Raw genomic sequence first — 22480 nt, forward strand, 5'->3', positions numbered from 1 at the left:
TTAAATTACTTATACTACACTTTAGAAGTATTTGCTATACTCTGCATGTTTTGGTAAAGACCATTCCTCCTATTATTGTCATCACCCTCAGAGGAGTTAAGAAAAACCCACAGAATACCAGAGCAGACATTTTCTGCTACTATGACCCCCCTCCTCATTGGGAAAGGCTCCCAGCACTTCCTCAGGAGGCACCTGCGCTTGCGTGCACCCCTCCTCATTACCTCAGCTACCACCGGTGACCCTGCTCCTTGGGCGACCGTCCTTACGTGGACACAGCAGTGGCTCTGAGCATGCAACAATCTGATCCTGATGGTCTATTCTTTCTCTTACTTACCCTTCCTTTTCTTTTTTATTGACAACTTCCATGATTGTAAGCAATGCTCCATGGTAATTCCTTCCCTCTCCCCCCTTTGAAACTCCATTTTCCATCATATCTCATCCCCCTCTCAATCAGTCTCTCTTTTGTTTTGATGTCATGATCTTGTCCTCCTCTTATGATGATCTTGTGTAGGTAGTGTCAGGCACTGTGAGGTCATGGAGATCCAGGCCATTTTGTGTCTGGAGGAGCACGTTGTAAGGAGTCCTACCCTTCCTTTGGCTCTCACATTCTTTCCGCCACCTCTTCCACAATGGACCCTGAGCCATGGAAGGTGTGATAGAGATGTTTCAGTGCTGAGCACTCCTCTGTCACTTCTTCTCAGCACCATGGTGCCTTCTGAGTCATCCCAAGGTCACTGCCATCTGAAAAGAGAAGGTTCTCTACCAAAAGTGAGAGTAGCATTAATATATAGGTATGAACATTAAAAGAAGTGCTTACTAAGCAGTTTGGGGAGCATAGTAAATACATTTATCCAGACAGCAGCAGATATTACACCCCAAGTGCTCATGACTGCCCCTGTTGTAGGCTTTCTGTCAGCTGGTCTACATGTAGGAGGATTTCAGCTCAGGTCCAGCAGGATTTCTCAGTGACCTTGCAGCATGTGGAGCCTTCAGCAATAGGGTTTTATCATCTATTCCCAGTGGGAAAACAAGGGCCTCAGCAATGGCCTGTGATGTTTTAGGGCATCAGGGACCTCCCAGGCCAAAACCTAACTGAAAGATATCCCATCCCCGGCGCTGAAAATTTTCTAGTAACAGTCTATGGCTCCTGTGTGTTCAATTGTCCAAAAAAGTGAGTTTCCATCTAACTTATTTATATCCTCTTAGATTTTGGTTAACCCTCCCTCCACCTTTTCTGTACTCAATCTCTTCCCCTGCTCGAGTACAGTCCTTGCATGCATCACTGAGCCTGACTCTTGCTTCTTCACCTTGCTTCAATGATCACTGACCCTGTGAACACCCCACACACCCCCTCAAGTGATGGCTGTTTTGTTTCCCACCTCCTCCCTGACACCATGCCACCAGACCCCAAAGTCAGGTAAGAGCCACCCTTGCTTTCAGGAAGTTTCTACTCTCTCCACCCTCAAGAAAGCCCCACGTCAACACTCTCTGGTCCTTTTGGTATCTCCACCCCTTTGAACCTTCTCACTCTCCAGTCTGCTCCTCAATAGCTCCATTCTTCTCTCTGCCAGCTTAGATTCCATGGGCCTCTGTGGCTTTCCTTTGACTCTGTCCCTCACTTGGCTGCTTGCCTAGCAGCTTTCACCCAGCTTTACCCACTCCACACCTGCCCAGAGCAACTGGAGAAAAGCAAGCTAGCATTTTAAGTGCATTATAGATATATAAGTTGGTGTTCAAGTACTCCATCCAGCTACCAGGATACCTACCTTGACCCCCAACCATGCGGGCATAGCCAACGTGCTCCCCACTTACCTCCAGAAAGAAAATGCTCTCTCCCTCCCAGCTCCTCTTCTACTCTCTGAATTCTACGTCCTCGTTTTTGGGCATGTGACCTCACTTCTCACTTTCATTGAGAAAACATGAAAAAGCGGGAGAGAAACTGCTCCTCACCCTCCTGTCTGAAAATCTCTCCAACTCCCTATATCTCTTGCTGAGCAGTCTGTCTTCCTTGTGTCCCCTAGCTAGCAACTCCTTTGTCCTCTGCACCCGGTTGGCTTTGCTCCCCGGTGATGCTCATCTCTGTCTCCTGCATCACCAGCATCTAGATGTGGAGCCTTTCCCATCAGCATGCAAAATGCCATAGCCGCTTCCAGGGGACCAGCGGAAACATCTCTTCATGCCTCACTCTCTGCTTCACTTGATAATTGGATTTTGCCAAAGGCTGTCTATACTCACTGTCTCCCTTTTGTCATTTCATGTAGTCTTCTGAGTGTGCTTGGATTGGACACTTACCAAGCTGGTCCAAGAAAAGTCCACTGGTCCCCTTCACAGTGGCTTGTGTCTTCCCAGGGTCAGAGTGGGTGCTTGGCCCTAGGGGGTGGTCTTTGTGCGCCGCTCTTCTTGCCTCGCGTGGTGTCACGCCCACCCCACCCTTCCTTCCTCACCTCCTTAGAAGCTCCTTGGACTCCTCGCATGCTCTGGCTCCACCCCGCCTCTGCCTTCTTTGCTTTACTAGCACTCAGTTTTTACATTAAAATTAAGAACTCCTTTCCATCAAAAGACCCCCTTTGTTGCAATTGACTTCTCAGAATTCACAGTAAAGGACATCACAAAAAAGTCTTGCACAGATAACTGTGGCAAATCATTAAGAAGTCATATAGCCCAGCAGAGGAAGGGACGAAAGGCTTAAATAGACACTTCCATATAGAGGATCTCTAAATGGCAATAAGCACAATGAGAAGGTGTTTATTCCAGTGAGACAATAAAAATGCAAATTAAAACAACCAAACTATCATACAAAGAGTTGACAAGAAAATAGCTACTAAGAGTCTTATTCATTGTTAGTGGGGCTCTTAAGGTTCCTGCTACTCCCCTGATATGAATGTCTATATACTGAACTCCAGAATGGTCTCTAGCCTGACCATGCTCCTGAGAACCTGATCTTCAGGTTCTCCTTGAGTGTCAGTCCTTCTCCCATGTCTTGTGGGCATCTCTGCCCCAACAGGTCCCCAAGGCAGTCTTTGTTTCCACTCCTAAATCGCTTTTCAGGCATTGTTCTTCCTCTAGCCTAAGCTCAGAGTAAAGCAGGACTTCTCGTCACACACCTACCCAGCAGCCAAGGAGTCATCAGATCCCCCAGCACACACACGTCTCTCAGTCCCCATCTGACTCCATGTGCAATTTCTCCTCCTCCTCCTCTTTCTCTTCTCTCTCCCTCTCTCTCCCCAAATCCTCCAGCACATTTCCTCTCTTCAGTCCTCATTGGGAACACTGCTCTCTCCCCATCCCTCTCTCCTTCCCTCCCTCTCTCCCTCCCTCCCTTCCTTCTGTTCCATACAGAAATAATCAGAATTTGATAAAGAAACACAAATATTGAATATGAATTTTAAACCTTATTAATTTCTATCATCTATTAACATTTTACAATGATCCTTTATGGAGCTTTAATTCCTTAAAATCCTAGACATTATTCAATTTTTAAGAAGAACTGAGAGTTGGTTAAGCAGGATTGGAAGCTGGCAGGTGATGCTCCTCCTCCTTACTCTGTCAGCGCCACTGGGCACAGCACTTTAGTAGAAAGACAATCAAATTTAAGAAGAAGGACGGGCAAGAAATACATGTTAATAGGAGCTATCAGGGGTGGAGACCTAGAGTCATCAGCTGTTTTAATTTTCTTGTTGTGCTTTCTAAACTTACAAATTGATCTATAATGTCTTTATGTAATCTTCATAATAAAAACAGTATATGTGCTATTTACACGTTAACTAGCTATTTGAAGACTGATGAAGCCTTGGTAGGAAGCATTTTGAAAACACTGTAAATTAGGAAGTGGAATTCCCAAGAGTCTCTGGGGAACGAGATCTCCAGTGTGGGTACCTTGCCCAGCCTAGAAGGCCTAAGGAAGGAGGGCGGGGCTTCTGTGGCCCAGGGAAAGACCAGAAGCAATGGAAGGGGGATAAATGAGATGGTGAGGCCCTGCTCGGGAATCCTGATTACTCACAAACGGGTCCTGAAAAGATGATTTTCTGGCAGTTGAAGAACAGGCAGGCAGAGCTGAAGCCAGGTAAGCAAAGGACAAACCTTTTGAGGGTCATCAGACATTGAGTAAAGACCCTGACCAAAGCAAGTTGACAAAAAAATATATATATATCATTCAATTCATTCAACATTTGGAAAAGGAAACAAACACTAACAGCCCGTCCTCCCACCCAGGCCAGCTTTGAGGATGTGCAGGGCTCCATAAGCTCTTCTGACATCCCGTAGACATGTCTTGCAAATTCAGAGCTCAGAGCCCTGCAGTGGCAGAGGTGGAGGATCGCCCGGCGGGCCTGCCCTGTTTCATGGGGTGTGCTGTCTCTTGCAGGACGGATGGTCACAATACCACTTTGTAGCCTCGTCTTCAACCATCGAGCGGGACCGGCAAAGGCCCTACTCCTCCTCCCGCACCCCCTCCATCTCCCCGGTGCGCGTGTCTCCCAACAACCGCTCAGGTAAGCGGCGCCCAGGGCCACGCCGGGCCTTGGCTTCCCGCCGGACTAAGGCCCTCAGCCGAGCCCCACAGCAGAGACAGCCTCCCGACCCGGACGGCGGCTCGGCTCTGGGAGGGCTCTGCCTTCGCGCTTACGGAGTTACGGGCACAGACCCCAGCATCTCACGCAAGCTTTGCCCGAGTGCCGTGCCCACCAGGCATCCAGTGAGGGGCAAGAGTGAGGGGAGCTGTCCCCGTGGACAGCGCTTGAGACTGAAAGTGTCAGTGGCATTGTCGTTGTCCTAACGGGAGAAGCAGCATGATGGAGACGAGGTGTGCTGTGTCTTCCATTGCTCTGGCATACATTTGAAATAACTATCCCATAACCTCCGTATCAGTTTATCATATTATATTATATTATTAGCTCTAGTGTCACCTATAAATAGTCAATAAGTTCTTATTAAAATCAACTTTAATTTGTAAGTCATCCCATGATTTTTTTCTAACTTTATTACATTCCTATTGCTTAAATTTTGAGCTTAGTTCTTCCATTTGCTTATAAATACTATGTCTCCTTTTCTACGCATTGTAAGTAATGCCAAAGATTATGAGGAAATATGAAAGTTAAGCTATGCAGACATCATTTAGTAGCATGTGTGTTCTACTTTTACTTTTGCTCAAAGTACAAGTTTCAAAAGTTTTCTCTCCATTTCTGCATTTCATTTTTTTTATTCAGAGAAAGAAGGAAGGAGAAATATACCTGTGCATACCCAGTTCTCTAGACATTTACTGATGGCACCCCCTGACCTTCCGCAGCTGGGGAATGTGTTTGCTGGGGTCACATCGTAGAGGGATTGGAGGAAGCACTGCCCCTAGCAGAGTGGCTTCTCTGGCCCTGAAGATGATTGCCCTCAAACTTTATGCTGGATTTATTGTCACAATGATGAGAAAAGTCACAAATGAAAGAGGACTTTTTACTTAAAACAATACAAATTACCCTCTCTCACCTCTGACAAAGCTCTCATAGGTGCAATGTGGCTGAAGACTTCGGTCCAACCCCAAATGAGTGTCACGAGTCCCCTGGGCCTAGGGACACTTCCACCTAACTTGGAAGCACAGAGTGGCCTCCTCCACCTCCCCTTCCATAGTTCTGCAGATGCAGAGAGACTGAGTCTGGAGCACACAGGACACCTGTCTTTTCAAAGGTCTAATTCTAGGAGCTATGGTCAGACAGTCGAGTTAAGAAAGCTGCAGTGGGCTGCTGGATGTGGGAGCAGCCTTCCCCGGGCTGGCAGGATACACACCAGGCCCGCGGCCCTCACTCCCTTACCACGTGCCTTGCCTTCGTATTTCCTAGGAAAGGCACATCAAGACACCTAATAAGTCTTTGTTGGCATGACTTGATCTCTCCCAGAGCTTAATCCTGATTGGCTAGACTCTCAAGACACCATAGTGTGTGCGTCTTGGGAGATAATTACACACTTCATGTGGTTTAATAAATACCACCATCTGTGCAATATTATACTCTAATTCTGAAAGCTTTGGTCGAAAGGTTCTTTGCTGTGACTGCCTGGCTGCGCGGCGGTGACTCCCGAAAGTCCGCACTTTATGCGGGAAGACTCAGACGTGCAGGCACATGGGGGGGCACTGTCCTGGAGGAAGGAGGGGAGGCAGCAGAGAGAGGGCCAGGGGTGGGGGAGGCGAGGCTCCCAGTACGCTAGGGCTGACAGACCCTGTATAGGGTATGAGTGATGCTCTGAAAGGTAAACTGAGGTGTGGTGAGAAGGAGCTTGGTCACTAGAAAACAAGGCCTGATGCTAAAATTCAGAGTTTCTTAACTAACCCTCATCTCCATCAGCCATCGGCAGGTAAAATGTGGATCCTGAGGCCACTTCACTGAAAAATCAAATTCAAAAAGTCCAGGATCAGGGCTGGAGAGATAGATCAGTGGTTAAGGCACTTGCCTGCAAAGCCAAAGGACCCAGGTTAGATTCCCTAGAGCCCACATAAAAACAAATGCAAAAAGTGTGCCTGGGTCTAGAGTTCGTTTACAGTGCCTGGAGGTCCTGGCATGCCATTCTTTCTCTCTCTCTCTGTGTCTCTATGTCTCTTTCTCAAATAAATAATTTTTTTAAAAAGTCCAGGATTGGGTGGGGAATTCCTCCATTCTCAGGCAAATGTTTTAGTTAAACCCAAATGTGGAGCACTTCCCTGCAGCCCCGTAGTGTGGGAAGCACCAAAGCTGGGAGAGGAGAAAGAAGAGCCGTGCTGAGCTTCTCACCCTCAACCCCACAAGACCCTCAGTGGGCAGACCCGGCCCCAGCCCCGAACTCCAGCCACATCGCCGCACTGCTGTGCTGTGGGGTTGCTGCCAACCCCTTCCATCACCAGAAGAAGAAACCTCTCTCTAGGTTCACTTCCTTTCCTCCAAGTTCGGCTTTTCCTTTTTCTGGTACAAGTTTGGTTAAAAAAAAAAAAATCACTAAATTCACCAGGGAGTTCTCCAAGGAATGCAGTCCACCTTTTACAAAATGGGGATGTGAAGGGCCAAAAGACAGTGAGCAGATGAAGTATAAGGGGTGTGTGAGAGATTATTGGGGTGACCAGCACAAGAGCTGGGGCAAGGCTGCTGTCAGGAAAAGGGAATGCTGTTCACACACTGCCCCAGGCCCCCTGTGGAAAGTTCAGCCTCCAGAGTCACCTCACACCGACCACCGCTCCCACCGTCCTGTACGGCAGCTGCTGGGAAACTTAATATTTAAGTCACGTTGCTTTTGTTTTAACCAGGAAGTTTTTCAATATCAGCACAGGTTTATTCAAAATGTTTGCTAACAGAATGGTTTCAGGAGTTTGATTTTTTAAAATCTCCTTTAGTTTGAATTATCTGCACATATACCATATCTTGAGACTAGAAACCAAATCTAAACACAAAATCCATTTATGTTCCACCTATGCCTTGTACATAACCTTTAGGTGATTTTATATAATATTTTAAATATTTAAAGTGCATCAATAGTAACTTGTGGCATGAAGCAAGCTGTATGGAATTTTTCACCTTTGGCAAATGTCAGTGCTCAAAACATGCTGCCAATTTTGGAGCACTTTGATTTAGGATTTTCAGATTAGGGGTGCTCCTTTGAAGCATATCTGATTAAAAATGAAACAGGGAGGGATGGAAGGGAAGGCGGGAGAAAGCAAGACCAATCTCATTCTTAAACTGGCCGTGTAGAAGCTTAGACAGGTCAAGTCAGCTCTGTGATTTCTCTCTAAGGAAGAGGACCCCGGGATGTAATTCTCAACTGCCTGCCTCCAAATGACACTCTGCTCCCGACCAGAAAGCACCAGCTGTCAAAGTCGGAGGCAATAAGAACAAACCCTCCGCAAGTAAGAGGCCATGCACGAGCACTGGCTATGTGGAGACCTGTGCTGGTGAACTAACGATTGTTGTGAAAAGGCACCACACCCTGGAAGGCCTCACGTGAAATTGCCCTTTCTCATCTCTTCCTGTAGCAAGTGCCCCTGCCTCACCTCGGGAAATGATCAGCCTCAAAGAGAGGAAGACGGACTACGAATCCACGGGCAGCAACGCCACTTACCACGGGAGCAAAGGCGAGCACACGTCCCGGAAAGACGCCATGACAGGTGGGCACCGGCCGGGGCTCGGGTCCAGGGGCTTGCCATGCTTGCGCCTCTGGGGGACGGAGCTGCCAGGTAACTTGAGATCTTTCCAGAAGTGGAAATGCGGAAGTTAGGCTGGAGTTGTGAAAATCGACATTTTAATCCTGAAAGGAGCTCAGGGAAGAATGTGCACTGCATGTTTTATCTCAATTTTCCCTTCATAGTTTCCCAGCTCATAAAGTCTCCGCAAATTACAGAGAGGAATTGCCTCACCTCCAGTTTCGTCTTCATGGGCACAAACCACGGTGGGGGAGAATTTGGGGCTGGGTGCACTAGAGCTAGGTGTTGCCCACTAGAACTGGGGGCAGGGAGGAGGACATGGGAGGAAGTGGGTGAGAGAGAAAATGCACGGAACCCACAGATTCCTGTTGAGCGTCCCCTTCTCTTCCACTTTCATGACAGACACCGCGCAGCCTCACTGGACAGGACTTCCGTGTTCTCTCTAGAGGTGGTCATGATTCTGCCCTCCTTGCATCTCAGCCACACCCAGAGTCTTGCCTCTCCCTTACCTGGGGCTCAGGGGAGGCCCCAGCTGGCACGTTTGGTGTCTGCTGGCCACCCCTGCCAGGTTGTACTGGGCATCCTGCCTAGGACCTGGCTTGGCCTTCACTCATTAACTCCTCTGTACTGCTTTCTCATGTTCTCAGAGAATTCGTACAGCTCCCCCAGGATAGAAGCCAGCCTGGGGCTCTAGCTTTAGAGGGGCTTAACCTAAAACTAACCTCCCAGAACCATGAGCTTCTAACAGGAGACCCACATGCCTCTTTGCCATATAGATATGGCATGGTTTTCTCCTGAAAATGGGTTCTGAATGTAGCATGACTTTAAGAGAAGGAGGCCTATCACACCCTCCAAGACTCCAGGGACATTGCAGAACAGGGTGTGGGAAAAAATGTAAGAGTCACATGGTGGGAAGAAGTATTTTGGGGTACTGTCATCCAAAATTGAACCAACTGTTGCATTCATGACCCCCACAAGACCTGCACTGTTCTGAGCCCATCAACATTTTGATGTGGAGGATGGAAGAGGACAAAGGGAATGAGACAACTAAGCGGAGGAAGGACTACCTAGCCAAAAGGGTCTTCAGGAGAATGGGGGGGGGGGGGACAAAGAAGATAATAGGATGGGAATACAATCAAACTACAGTATGCGCATATATTAAAGTTCTCGATTTTAAAAAGAAAAGGAGGTCATGGCCTGAGGAGATGTTTCTGTGGTTAAAGCGCTTGCTGCATAAACAAACCTAAGGACTTGAGCTCAGATTCCTAGAACCCACCTACAGCCAAATGCAGTGCGTGCATTTGTGATCCCAGCTTGTCTGTGGCTAGACAGGAGGCAGAGGGAGACCTCGAGTCCTCAGAAGGGTGGGGGCTGGCTACCCCTGTGTACAGCAGCGGAGAGGAGGAGGAGGACCAGGACCTTGGGGCTGCCCTCTGACGTCCACGCATGTACTCTGGCGTGCACCTGCCTGCACTAACACACACAGAGAGAGAGAGAGACAGAGAGACAGAGACAGAGACAGAGAGAGACCAGATTAGATTTTTCATTAAACGAGGCTGCAGAGGATGTAATTCTAAACGGATGCCAAGACGCTGTCGTCACAGAGATCGTGACATCTTGGAGCTAAGGTCTCTGATACTATTTATGCACAGACCAGCAAGGAAGAAGAATGGACAAATTGAAAGATTTATTAAAATGTCTCCAAAACCCGGGACAGCTAAGATAAATTTTTCTAATAGCAAATGTATTTACCCCAGCGGCACTGTTTCTCATGTTAGTGCTGCACAGCTTCCTGAAGAAAAGTGTAATAAACAGATGCCCCTCTTTTCCAGCCCCTGGTCCACATTTTGTCTCCATGTGCAGACCCAATAAAGGAATATATCACCCCCACTCCCGAAATCTCCCTGTGTGGGAGGACTGCATTCATTCCATGACCACAGCTTCTGCTCTTTCACTGCGCTCTCAGTCCCCATAAGTGCCCTGAGTCGTTGATGAGCACGAACAAGGAAAAGAAAGTCATGAATCTGAAGATGGGCTTCCCAGTGTGGAGACAGTCAGGGGAGAGCCCAACTGTCAGTGATGAGTCTGAGTTAGTAGTGCCAGCTCACCCACGTGACCCCTCATTCTGTGACTCTCGCTGCCCTGGGTCTGCACCCCCAGAGGTCTGGGTGGCCGACTGCGGCAGTTTACAAGAGCAATTGTAAGACCTGTATCACCATCATTTACTCTCGGCGTCGCTCTTCAACTCTCTGGCCCAGCCGAATGCGTTAGAAGATTTTAAGGGTGATGTGTTTACGCTGAGATAGTCCCAACGGTCCATGACTATACCCTGCACACGCAAGAACATGAGCCCTTCGATGCGACATGTTTCTGATACTTCATCTTCCTAAGAAATGGCGGAGATCTTGACATCTCCACTACTGAGGTATATGGGGTTCTTCAGACCCATTCAGAGGCTTAACATCTGTGCTGGGACTCACATAAAAGCTCAATGCGAAACAATTCTACCCATCATGTTGCAAGCCTAAACAAACATAGACCCTTACTGAATTTGCTGATATAAGAACGTCCCTCTTAAGCCGATAAGTGTTATGTGAAGGTTACTTGGAATGGTAGCAGTGACGGTGATGTGGTGTGATGGTGGTAGGGATGAGGGGCTGGAGAGGACGCTGGTGGTGACTGGGTCACTGTGATACCAGCGGGTGTAGAGTAAAGAGTGCAGGGGAAGACGCTGGTGAGGTGCAGAGGCTGGCCGGAGGGGAGGGCAGAGTTTGAGGTGTCAGCGTTGTGGAGGTGAGATGATGAGCATGGAGGTGATAGCAAGGGTCGCAATGTGGGGGTGGAGGTTCTAGAAAAAGTGAGACTTTGGTGATGAGGCTGGTTGTGGTGCGATGGTGAGGCTAGGGGTAAATTTTCCTCCCCTCTTTCAGTAATGTGGAGTCACCGAGCCAGTCATAGCGGAACCACACCTGTCCTCTGAGCCTTTGGGAAGTACCCACCATGACAGCATTGACTACAAAGTCAATTTTCCTATGTCCTCCACATCTGAAACTGGTGTGTGTGTGCCTCATTTAAGATTAAATCGAAGGGACAGAAGGGGTCTATCTACCACCTTTATCACTTCTAAGTCATCAGGGAAATGCCACTGCTCCTCACCAGGGAAAGGCTGTCTGCTGTGGAGAGCTCGCCCCCGGATGAGAGTGCGGGAGCTGCAGGAGGAGGCAGCCTCTCGCCTGTGCTCCCATCTCCTCACTCTCTCCCAGAAATTCCGGTCCTGCGTTTTCATCCCCGACATCCCTTACTCTTCTCTCTGGATTCATTTTCTAGCTTAAGTGATATTCTTGAAAATATCTTCTCTCCTGGAGGTTCTGAGCACCAAGAGATCCCCAGAAAGCAACGTCAGCTGTGCCTTCAGGCATGGAGCCTTGAACAGCCATTTCTCTGCTCGTGGCTGTCTGGGAGTGGAGCGTGCATAGAGGCTTGCTCGGGCAGGTGGCATGATCCCTGAGCACACAGCCTACCTTTTAATCTTTAATCTGGGGACTCCACCCTTTCATCTGAACTGCCCAGATGCAGTTTCATGAGGGGGTACCTACTGTTTTCCAATGTCTCCCCTATGCCTTTCAAAGCCATTGTAATCTTTTCAGTTGGAAATTGGGTGTTTGGGGATGATATAAAAAAAAAAAAAAGAAGGAAAGCATTTCTCTGTAAATCTGCTACTAGCTCAGATGTACCAGGGGTGGAGAATCTTTGAGGACCTCTACTTAATATGCATAAACTTATTTCAGTCTCAATCACCAAGTCTTCTTTACACAGGTAAGGGGCTAAAGCACCGAGTAAGAACCTCCGGCAGAAACCCCTCCAGCCCAGACTCCACAAGTGCAACAGCAAGGGAGTCTGACCATAATAACCCAACTGTTCTTACCGCTCTCCCAGTGAGCTCAGGTCAAAATAACCCCTCTCCCCAGGTCCCATTTCCTGAGGGCCCTCCACAGTGGAGGTATTGGTGTTCAATACAGGAAAATCAGGGCCTCAGTCTCTGAGGCGGGAGGGCTATGCCTCCGGATATTTCTACCTACCCCATGGCTCTTAAAATCTTCTTGCCCTCTGCCACAACAACCCCAGAGTCCTGGCAGGTCTACTAACAGTTTGGTTTAGTGTTGGGTTCTCCGCAGCCTCTATTTCTGCTTCCTTGTGTTCGGGTGTACCACGGTGTCTGTTGACATCTCCCTGGAGCTGGTTGTCAGACTGGCATTTGGGGCAATACCCATGTTGCTGCTGCTTCTTGAATTTCTCCTGAGCCCCAGTCAGTGTGGTGGAGGTGGCACGTCTCATGGTTGGCAGTTGGCTGTCTTTTCTTATGTATCAATGGTTCTTGGACCTCCCCAGTATTCTCTACTCTCTATAAAATAGAACAAATTATCCAATCAAGAGTGAGGGCAGGGCTGGAGAGATTGCTTAGTGGTTAAGGTGTTTTTCTGCAAAGCCAAAGGATCCCAATTTGATTATCTAGGACCCACATAAGCCAGATGCACAAGGGGGCACATGCATCTAGAGTTCATTTGCAGTAGCTGGAGGCCCTGACATGCCCATTCTCTCCCTCTTTCTCTCTGCCTCTTTCTCTGTCTCAAATAAATAAATAAATAAATAAATAAATAAATAAATAAAATATATTTTAAAAAAAAGAAAGAGTGAGGGCAGCTTTGGTCAAGGGGGATATGTGCAGAAATTTGAGAGACATTTTGATGTGTAAGGCTGCTCTACTTATCCAGCGTGAAGCAGGGACTTCTGTCTGGGATCTGTGAGGGTCCTGGCCATAGAATCCTGACTTGGTTCTCAATACCAGTTATGAGCTCTCCGCCACTGAGCAGGCCTCTGTCCATTCAGAGGGCAGCTGGCTGCCCACAGAGGCTGTGTGCCTCTATTGCATGGTGTGTACTTCTTGTCTGAACGGTTGATTGTCGAGCTTTCAGGGCCCCTGCTTGTTCAAGTTGTTGGTGGCCACTGTAGCCCAGTAGCTCCCATAGCACTTTCCAGTGCCACATGGGTTTGTCAGGTGAGGTCTGCCTTTCCTCTCGGTTCCCTCAGGGTCTCTCGCTGTCCTGAGACAGCGGCCTGTGGTGTCTTCAACAATAGAGTCTTACCATTTAGTTCCAGCTGGTAAGCAAGTGTTTTGGCAATGTCCTGCATTGTTTTGGGACTTCACTGGTCTTTCTGGACAATTGTTGCTCACTGTGGAGGGAGTTATTAGCTTGATTCTGATCCTGAGAGTCACCAGCCAGAGCCCATGGTTTTAGGGTTAAGATTCTCCACCATCTATTGGGCACTTCTGTCTGGATTGTCTCCCTTAAATGGGGGTTATATCTTGTATAATATAGCCCAGAAAATGTCTTTTTTAAGTTTTTTGCCTTCATTCATTCATTCAGCAAACATAGCACTTGCTTTGAGTGTCCAGTGAGACCAGGTACCATTCCAGGGATGCATAAGCAGAGGGGACATGGCAGACTTCTGTGTCCGCACGGGGCCTCTGTGGCAGTGCACAGGAGCAGGCAGGGCACAGGGTCAACAACGGAATGAGCTCCTCGACCAGGTGACAGGATGCTGCTGAGGAGGATGAAGCGACTGAAGAGAGTGGTGAGACAGGCTGGGAAGGACTGCCTGACCTGCCACCAGCAGGGAAGACACGTCTAAGCTGATACCTAAACTCTAACCAGGCAGCATCCTGAGTGCCAGAGGAATGATCAGCAGCTGTGATCCCCCAGAAGCCACGCTGGTCTGATGCACTCAACACAGGATGGCATGGACAGTTAGGGCATGGAAACAAGAGAAGAGGGCTGAGGGACAGAGTGGAAGTTAGGCAAGGCCCCAATTATGTAGAACCTTGTTGCAATCAGGTTCGCAATGCTGGTAGAAATCACCCAACCAAGAGCGGCTTGTGGGAAAACAAGGAGGTTTGTGGGTGTCAGAGCATTACAAAGCAGAGGCAGTGACATAACCCGATTTGTGTGACAGACTGACCTAAATTCCAGGTCCATCTGAGCTTCAGAGTGAGTTCTAGCTCAGCCTGGGCCAGAGTGAGACCCTGTCTTAAATGGGCTCTTGCCCTTATTTCCTATGAAATATCTCCCAAGTGTTTCGTTGCACACCTACTATGTCCTTTTAGGCAATAGCTATAGGTGGTATGAGCATCATTCTAGATAGGCTATGCCAACCTGGTCTCCAGTGCCCTTCCCTCTAAGAGAACAGAGGAATTGGTGAGCCTGTTTCAGTATCCCTTAGGGTCTGGAGCAAGGAACAAGCCTTCCTTGTTTCTAGAGTGTTTCGTGGCCTATCACGTCTGCACAAGCAGCTCTTATCCAGAGCTTTCAAAGGCAGTGACTTCTGCCCACTGGGAGGACTGGTGCCCTTGGGCCCTGTGTGCCTGTGTCGAGAACCGCCAGGTCTCCAGGTAAAGAAGTAGGAATCTCTTTGGAAAAGTGGAAGCTTCAAGAAACCAAAGCAGACTGTGTTTCCCTTCACGCACACTCAGACCCAGGGCAAGGGTTTCTGTCTGTGCACCTAATGAGGGGACTGCAAGGCCACAGCCTCCACACGTACCAGGGGCTTCCAAGGTGGAGCTGCCTGCATGGCCTTCAGGCCTTTGCTAAGTCAGCCATCTGAAAGATGACAAGTGCTTTGTAAGCTTGTGAGCATCAGAAAGTCTATTTCTGTCATTCACCGGTAAACACTGAGGCTGATCTAGGTTGCTGCACCTTCAGTGCAGGTGACAAGCTTTTATTACCCTCCAGTTTTCATCACAAAAGATGGCAATAAAACTTGCACCCTGGCCCTCTGTTTGCTGCCCCTGCCCTGACCCTGTCTGTGACGTGAACACAGCTGGGAGAGGCTGGCGGGCTGTGGGGAGCTCTCAGAGCGGCTTTGCTTCTCCCCGAATATGTAGAAGGAGGTTTGGGGCCAAAGCATCTCTTCTGCTTGGAATGGTCCAGGAGAAACCACACAGTCCTCACTTGGAATGTCTTTCTTTTCTGATACTTTTGTTCTCCTTTCAGCTCAAAACACTGGAATTTCAACTTTGTATAGGAATTCATATGGTGCGCCCACCGAGGACATCAAACACAACCAGGTAAAGCAAGAGCAGCTCGTGTTCTGTTTATTTTTCCTATTTTCTTCCATGTGTCTAATTCTCTTAAAAAATTAAATCAACTTCTATCTCATATTCATCAAGAATTGAAAAGAAAAATGTTGTCCATTATTCTCCCATCTGCTCCAGCAAGCCTGCATGGGGGAAGCAGGCTACAGAGTAGCCTCACGGTGCAAAATAATCTTTGACTTCTCTGGCACGTCATGCGTGGTGGGTGGCACTGTGGTTTGAGTGTGGTTTGTGCCCCAAGGATCCATGGTTTGGACACTGGCCATCCAGTGTGGCAACGGTTAGGAAGTGAGACCTTTAAGAAGTGGAACCTGGCCTGGAGATTAGTGGTTAAGGTGCTTGCCTACAAAGCCAAAGTGCCCAAGTTTGATGCCGCAGTACCCACCCACATACAGACAGATGCACAAGGTGACATGTGCATCTGGAGTTCATTTGCAATGGCCAGAGGCCTGATGTGCTCTCCCTACCTCTCTATCTTTCTTTCTCTCTCCCTCCTTACCTCCCTCTTTCTCTCTCAAATAAATAAATAAAATATTTTTAAAAAACAAAAAAAGCAAGAAATGGAATTTAGTAGAAGGTTATTTGAGGTGTTGACCTTGGAAAGCACTAAAGTAGTTCTCACAGGACCACGACAGCAAGTTATTATAAACAGAGCCCACGCCCGTCGCTCTGGCGTTCTGTCCCCACAGGTGAGCCCCTGCATGCACACAGGCTACTGTAGCTGGTTTCATGCACGTGCCCATGAGGTCCTCCTGAGGACAAGTCAGTGCTGGTGCCATGAGCCTGAACCTCCAGAACAACGAGGTCCACGAGCCTCTTTTCTCTAGAACACTCCCCAGCCTCAAGTATAATATGACAGCAATGAGAAACAGACTAGCAATATGGGCTGAAGCTCAAAGAAAGCCCCAAATAAACAAGTATAAGACGCCAGCCAGTGAGTAAACCGTAATTACCTCTTGACAGTGGCTGAGTGCCTTGGGTAACTCAGCCAGCTGTCATTAGGAAGGAGACTTCTTGCTCTTCATGATAGGCACAAAAGCATACAAGCATCAAGTTCAGTATAAAGAACCAAAGAGACTGCACTGAGCACCCTTGATACTCAAGAGTCTAGAAGAGGAAGTCTGTAGTGTGGACCTTAAATGGGAAGTTGTTACAAGTGCGCACTCTTCCCTGGCGTCTGCCACAGACTATCCCGGCTCGTCCCCGACACAGCTGATGACACCCCCAGACCCAGAGCAGCGCTGGCCACACTAGTTCTGGGCACAGCTGGGGCCTGTGGTCATATCTTGAAACCACTGTTATTCCTTGAAGGGAAAGGTGGGCTATCTGGCTATATATCCTGTTCTGATATCAAAGAACTTTTTACACTATCCATCAAAGAGAGATTGTTTGTGGTTGTCTTCATTCCTCTGGAGAATTTCCCAGGAAATCAGTATGACATCCAGTGTCTTTGAGAGAAGGGAATGTGCTTAATATGTCGTCTGTATGTCACAGAGCTGGCACACTCAGAGAGGAGTTAACAGAAAGAAGTCTTCAGTCAGCATGCTAGCAGACAAGATCTTTAGAAGTATCCCTCACAATTTATATTAAAAATTCCACTACTGAGAGAAAAGGCCAGCTGAGGTGAGGTTGTGGGAGCAGGAATTAGATACCAAGCCTACAACAAGACCTAGTGACCCTATATGAGCTGTGGGCTGCACCTCTCTTCCCAGAGAGCTGAGGCCTTAAGGCAAGGTCACCTCAGCCTCAGGGGTTCCAGACTTCTCCAGACCCATGCAGACCATTTAGAAATTTTCACTGCTACATAGGAGCATCATTCTACCACCCACCTAGAAATCTGGTTCATGCAAACTATGTGAATTTTAAAAATACATTTGGCTTAGCTTTTCTATGGGTAGGGTTTATATTTGGGGTCATTTAATTTGCCAAATTTGAAACATTTTTAGATCTTCTCTTGGAGTAAATTATTCACTGGGGCCAATATCCTTCCACCGTGGGTGTGTTTCCCCAGCCAACATTCACTCTGCCAGAGCAATGAGCCAGTTCAGCCCTTCTAAATGTGGAATACCGCTCAACACCTGCTGTTGATATTCTGCACATGCACCCAAAATCTGGGCATTAAGACCTACCAGGGGTTAGTGAGGGATTTCATGAAGAATTCAGACTCAGATAATGAACATATGCCCACCTCCTGTAATCGGAGGGGGTGGGGAGAGTGCGAGCATGACGTCATGACATCCCCCAGGACGTCTCTGACTCCAGCACCACCTCCTGTGTCCCCCCAAGTCAGAGCAAAGAAGATACAGCTCTTCTGCCCCTTGCCTACTGACCTTGCTTATCAGGGCCAGGGATCATCCCAGGGAGGACTTCTCTCCAGGGTCTGGCTCTGCCGGGACTGGGCTGGCAGGACAGCAAGCTTAGGTCAGGCAGGCGTGTGCTTTCCTCCCGGCTCCACAGCCCGTTCACCGAGACGTCTCGGAGCAGTTGCCTATCTGCTCTGAGCTAGCTTCAGTTGCTTTGTCTATCAAATGAGAATTGGCTGGATGACAGATGAAAAGAAGGACGACAGACAAGAAAGTAGAGATAGGCATGACGTACACACATACATGAACACATGTGGCCATTTCAGGGTCATCAAAGAAGAGTTTGTTAAATCCTGAACGTGGTGCCGACAGAAATAGAAACCAAATTCTAGTGTCATCCTCGTAAAAATCGTACAAACCTCCCACCTGGGCCCCTGAGCGCTTTGTGCTTGGAAAGCAGTCCGGGCTAGAGCAACGAGAGTCCACAGGCAGAACGGGCACCTGCTCACGCCCGCCGTCTGGGAGACATGGTCTTAGCAGATGTTGCAGACTAATGCCAAGTGTCTCACTCATGCCCAGCTTCCAAAGCTAGCAAAGGTACGCGTTCTGTGTACACTTGGACTTTCTCAAGTAGAATGAAGCCTCGTTCACACGGCTACCATGACCTAACAGGTGGGGGGGCATCCTGGACAAGTGCTAGGATGAAGTTCTCCACAGGTTCAGAGACCACATCGATTGCTGGTGTAAATCCATTGCATGTAAAAGAGGGATCTTCACTTACTTGAGACCAGAACTATGTGTGGGCTATTAGAAGCATTCATGTACACACAACGAGTTAATTACAAATCACTAGCTATTAACTGAGACCCATTTCTCCAGGATGCTTCCATGCTGAACCTTAATAAAATTAATAGGGAATTAATGAATCTGCTGGACAGTGATCAACCTGTAGTTCTTCCAGGGTGTTTTATAATTCATTGCCAAACCTTCTCGCCAGTTCCTGCACACCACGGGGATGCGTGTACTCCTGTGTGCACTGTTGATTCGTCTCCCTCATCGTTAGGAGGTTCCGCTCTCAGTGAGCGATCACATACTCAGAAACGAACCTCAGAGAGGGAGATTTTCTCAGACCCCCAACACTAAAGCTAATGAATGTATTGTCTCAGGAATGTGTCTCCTTACTCTACTAGAGCCACGCAAATGGAACCAATTCTCAGTTTCGCTCATCCCAATGGTTCCTGTGACTCCTTAAACACATTACACAGTAACCCAGGGCGATCAGTACAGGGGGACTGAGGAGGGCTGGGTCTCCAGACAACACCACAGCCTCCCTCTCTGTTCAGAGCTCCCAGATTCCACTGCATCATTGCTATGGCTGTTTTCTCCTTCTTTTCCTCTTCCCTTGCCTCACTCTCCTGTTCCTCGTCCTCCTCCTCATCCTCCTCCTTTTTCTCCTTTTCCTTACAGTACTGGGATCAAACCCAGGGTGTTATGGATGCTAGGCAAGTACTCCATTATTAAGCAACATCCTCAGCCTTTAAAAAAAAAAAAATGTTTGTTTTGAGAAAAGGTTAAGTTGCCTAGGCTAGTATTGAGCTATGTCACCCAACTGGCCCTGAACGTCCTGCGTCTGCTTTGGTCTCCCATGTTAGATGGAGCTACGGGCATGTTTCTCTCTTCACAGCTCCCACAGCACTTCAAGTTGAGTCACTTCTTAATTGTGCCAACTTAGGAAACCCTTGGACTTCCAGAAGGTATTTAGAGTGTGTATCTACCCAAGGCCTTGGTCACTTAGGCAGGTGTGCCATGGTGGGGCCCAACCCTGGGAAAGCCTCAGTTTCCCTCGTGCTTAAAGGAACCTGAGATGTATTGATAGCAGGATGTACTAGAGGGGCCATCAATCAACCTTGCACATCTCCAGCCCCCGTGAAATTGCAGCACCAGCAGTACGATACCAAAAAATGCACAAAAGATGAAAACAACCCTCTTATATTCTATAGCCTCTAGTTGCCACCTCTTTAATTGAACCATTAGCTAGTGAAATGGTTACAGCTGCTGTGGCAGTTCTGTGGTTCCTCAAAAGCTTAAATGTGGAATTACCATCTGACTCAAGGTACACACCCACAAGCACCAAAAACAAGGACTCAAACAGATACAGGTCCATTCATGATTCTAGCAGCATAATTCACAGTAGCCAAAGGGTGTATGCATCCCAAGAGCCCAGCAACAGATAATAGATAAAATACAATGTACCTATGCAAGGAGTTTGTATTCCTGAAGAAGAAATTCCAGTACTTAGAACACGTGTGAACCATGAAAGCATTATGCTGAGGGAAAAGGCAAACACACAGCTCAGATACGGTGGGCCTCTGCTTGTGTGAGACTCCTAAACTACGCAAGTTCATAGATTCAAATCACACAAGAGGGACCAGAGCTGGGCAACAGGGAGTTAGATTTAATGGGTACAGACTTTCTGTTTAGAATAATGAGAAAGTTGTGAGCATGGATGTTGATGATGGTTGAATAGCACTCAATACCACTGAGTTCTCCACTGCAAAATGGTTATGTATGTTATGTGTAGTTTACCATGGTTTAATATAGAAAACTTATATAAGTAGACCCACAGATGAATTTGTAGAAGAAAAATTGATATGTACAAAAAATGGAATTCTGGGCTGGAGAGATGGCTTAGCAGTTAAGGCACTTGCCTGCAAAGCCTAAGGACCCATGTTTGACTTCCCAAATCCCACCTAAGCCAGGCGCACTGGGTGACACACGAGTAAGGTTGCATGTATGTGCAAGGTGGCACACACATTTGGAATTTGATTGCTGTGGCACACCAGTTCTCTCCCTGTCTCTCCCTCTCTCCCTTTTGCTCTCTTTCATAAAAAACCGGAATACTGTTCAGCCATAAAAAAGATACAGTATTGTCATTTGTAACACAGTGGGAACTAGAGGACATAGCGTCCAGTGAGATGAACTGGGCGCAGGACAGGCAGAGTTGCGCATTCTCACACGTGAATGCTAAGAAACAGCATTGATTCCACATAGAGCATGGAAGAGTCATCGGCCATGGCTAGGGAGGCTAGAAAGAGGAGGAGGAAGACCAAGGAGGCCATACGAGCTGAAACCCAGTTAGAAAGAAGGGGTAAGCACTGGTGTTCCCAGCATACTAGGGAGATACTGACAACAATGTGTGCGCATTTTTAAAGAGCTAGAGCAGCGCAGATTCCCAACTCAAGGAAGTAACGATCAAGCAGCTGGAAAAGCTACCAGGACCCATGAGCAAACCACCACACTGCACTCCATAGACGTGAAAGGTTAAGAAGTCAGATAAAAAGAAAAGACCACCACAGTCGGCAGTATGTGGAGGGGCCTGGGGCAGGTTCCAGCCAGGCGTGTGCAGAAGGGCCGAGTGGTCTAGAGAGAGTGGACGGTCCAGTTCCCGGCTAACCCCACGTGCCTCTTCCCTCTGACAGGTTTCAGCACAGCCCGTCCCCCAGGAGCCCAGCAGGAAAGATTACGAGACCTATCAACCCTTCCAGAATTCCACGCGAAATTACGACGAGTCCTTCTTCGAGGACCAGGTCCACCACCGCCCCCCAGCCAGCGAGTACACCATGCACCTGGGCCTCAAGTCCACTGGCAACTACGTGGACTTCTACTCTGCTGCCCGACCCTACAGTGAACTGAACTATGAAACGAGCCACTACCCAGCCTCGCCCGACTCCTGGGTGTGAGCAGCCAGGGGGCACGGGGCGCTCCGGGAACGATGCATGTGCATGCATACCACAAGACATTCTGTTTCTTTTCTTTTGTTCTTTCCCCACAAATTTAGTTTGTTAAAGCCTGTTCCATAGGAAGGCTGTGATAACCAGTAAGGAAATACTCAAGAGCTATTTTAGAAAGCTAAACGAATCAAAAAGCTAACTCGGAAATCAATAGAAAGCTAAAAGCGATCCTGAGTACGCGCGCGGGCAGCACCTCTCTGCTCTGAGCTGTAGAGTTTTCAAAGCGCTTTACACTGGACGTGGCGGGAAGGAGAGGAGATGGTCAGGGTGCTGGCTGTGGAGGGTATCGCTAAGCACAAGACAGACTCGTTTACACACTTTACGGGGGACGGCTTCTCATGCTTTGTTTACTCTCTTCATCCGTGTGGCTCTAGGCTTCAAGTTGCACTGGGGTTCCTCTGTACAGCAAGACGCTTCTTGCCTTTTGTTGATGCATTGTTGTAAAGTATTTGATTACATTACAGATTAAAGAAGAGCGAGCGCGTTGTGTATATTACACCAACGCTGCTGCATTTCCTCATCTGTGCTTCTAAATATTGCTTCAATTCCAAACTTTTGAAAGATGTGTGGATTTCCAGTTTTCTTTTCTTTTCTTTCCCCCAGTATGTTTTAACAAAAAGAAAAAAAAAAAAAAACAGGAAAAAAAGGAATATTTAGCAGTATTGTTCGTTCTGATATGTGAATTTGTTTGTGGCAACTAAACAAGGCATTCAGCAGTTTCTGACAGTTAACATACATCATTCCACACTCCTTGTCAACAAAGTGCTTTTTCACTGCCTAAAATTTTAGATGTAGATATTTGAAATAGATTTTTCATTTATACCAGTTTTCTTTATGATGATACAGTGTTAAAAGAAAATAAATTACAATTGATCTGTCATCCATATTTGCTAAGAATGTCTATTTCCAAGGACCTATCTTACAAAATACACATTCTTGTTCGTGTGTCTGTGCGTGTGTGGGTGTGTGTATGTCCACATATGTATAAAAATGACCTGTGTGGGATTTTATTTTGATAGAAGCGATTTCATTTGCTGTTCCCCTTGTACCGCCTTTTTCAGTATCACTGTACATCGGTCTGCTCCTTCTG

The 22480-nt window shown here is 47.7% G+C and overlaps 1 protein-coding gene across 4 annotated transcripts in view; it reads left to right on the forward strand.

Annotated features, from left to right (window-relative positions):
• Ctnnd2 (catenin delta 2) overlaps nucleotides 1-22270 on the forward strand; it is a 954874-nt gene extending 932604 nt beyond the window's left edge. For all 4 annotated transcript variants that reach the window (XM_045132307.1, XM_045132308.1, XM_012947488.2 and 1 more), the window contains 4 exons: nucleotides 4364-4490; nucleotides 7979-8110; nucleotides 15196-15269; nucleotides 21079-22270. In XM_045132307.1, coding sequence (XP_044988242.1) covers nucleotides 4364-4490; nucleotides 7979-8110; nucleotides 15196-15269; nucleotides 21079-21339 — 594 coding nt within the window. In that variant the 3' untranslated portion in view covers nucleotides 21340-22270. The remainder of the gene's footprint in view (nucleotides 1-4363; nucleotides 4491-7978; nucleotides 8111-15195; nucleotides 15270-21078) is intronic.
• Nucleotides 22271-22480: the final 210 nt, after the last annotated feature.

Source organism: Jaculus jaculus, chromosome 13 (genome assembly GCF_020740685.1).
Source record: "Jaculus jaculus isolate mJacJac1 chromosome 13, mJacJac1.mat.Y.cur, whole genome shotgun sequence".
NCBI classification, from domain to species: Eukaryota; Metazoa; Chordata; class Mammalia; order Rodentia; family Dipodidae; genus Jaculus; species Jaculus jaculus.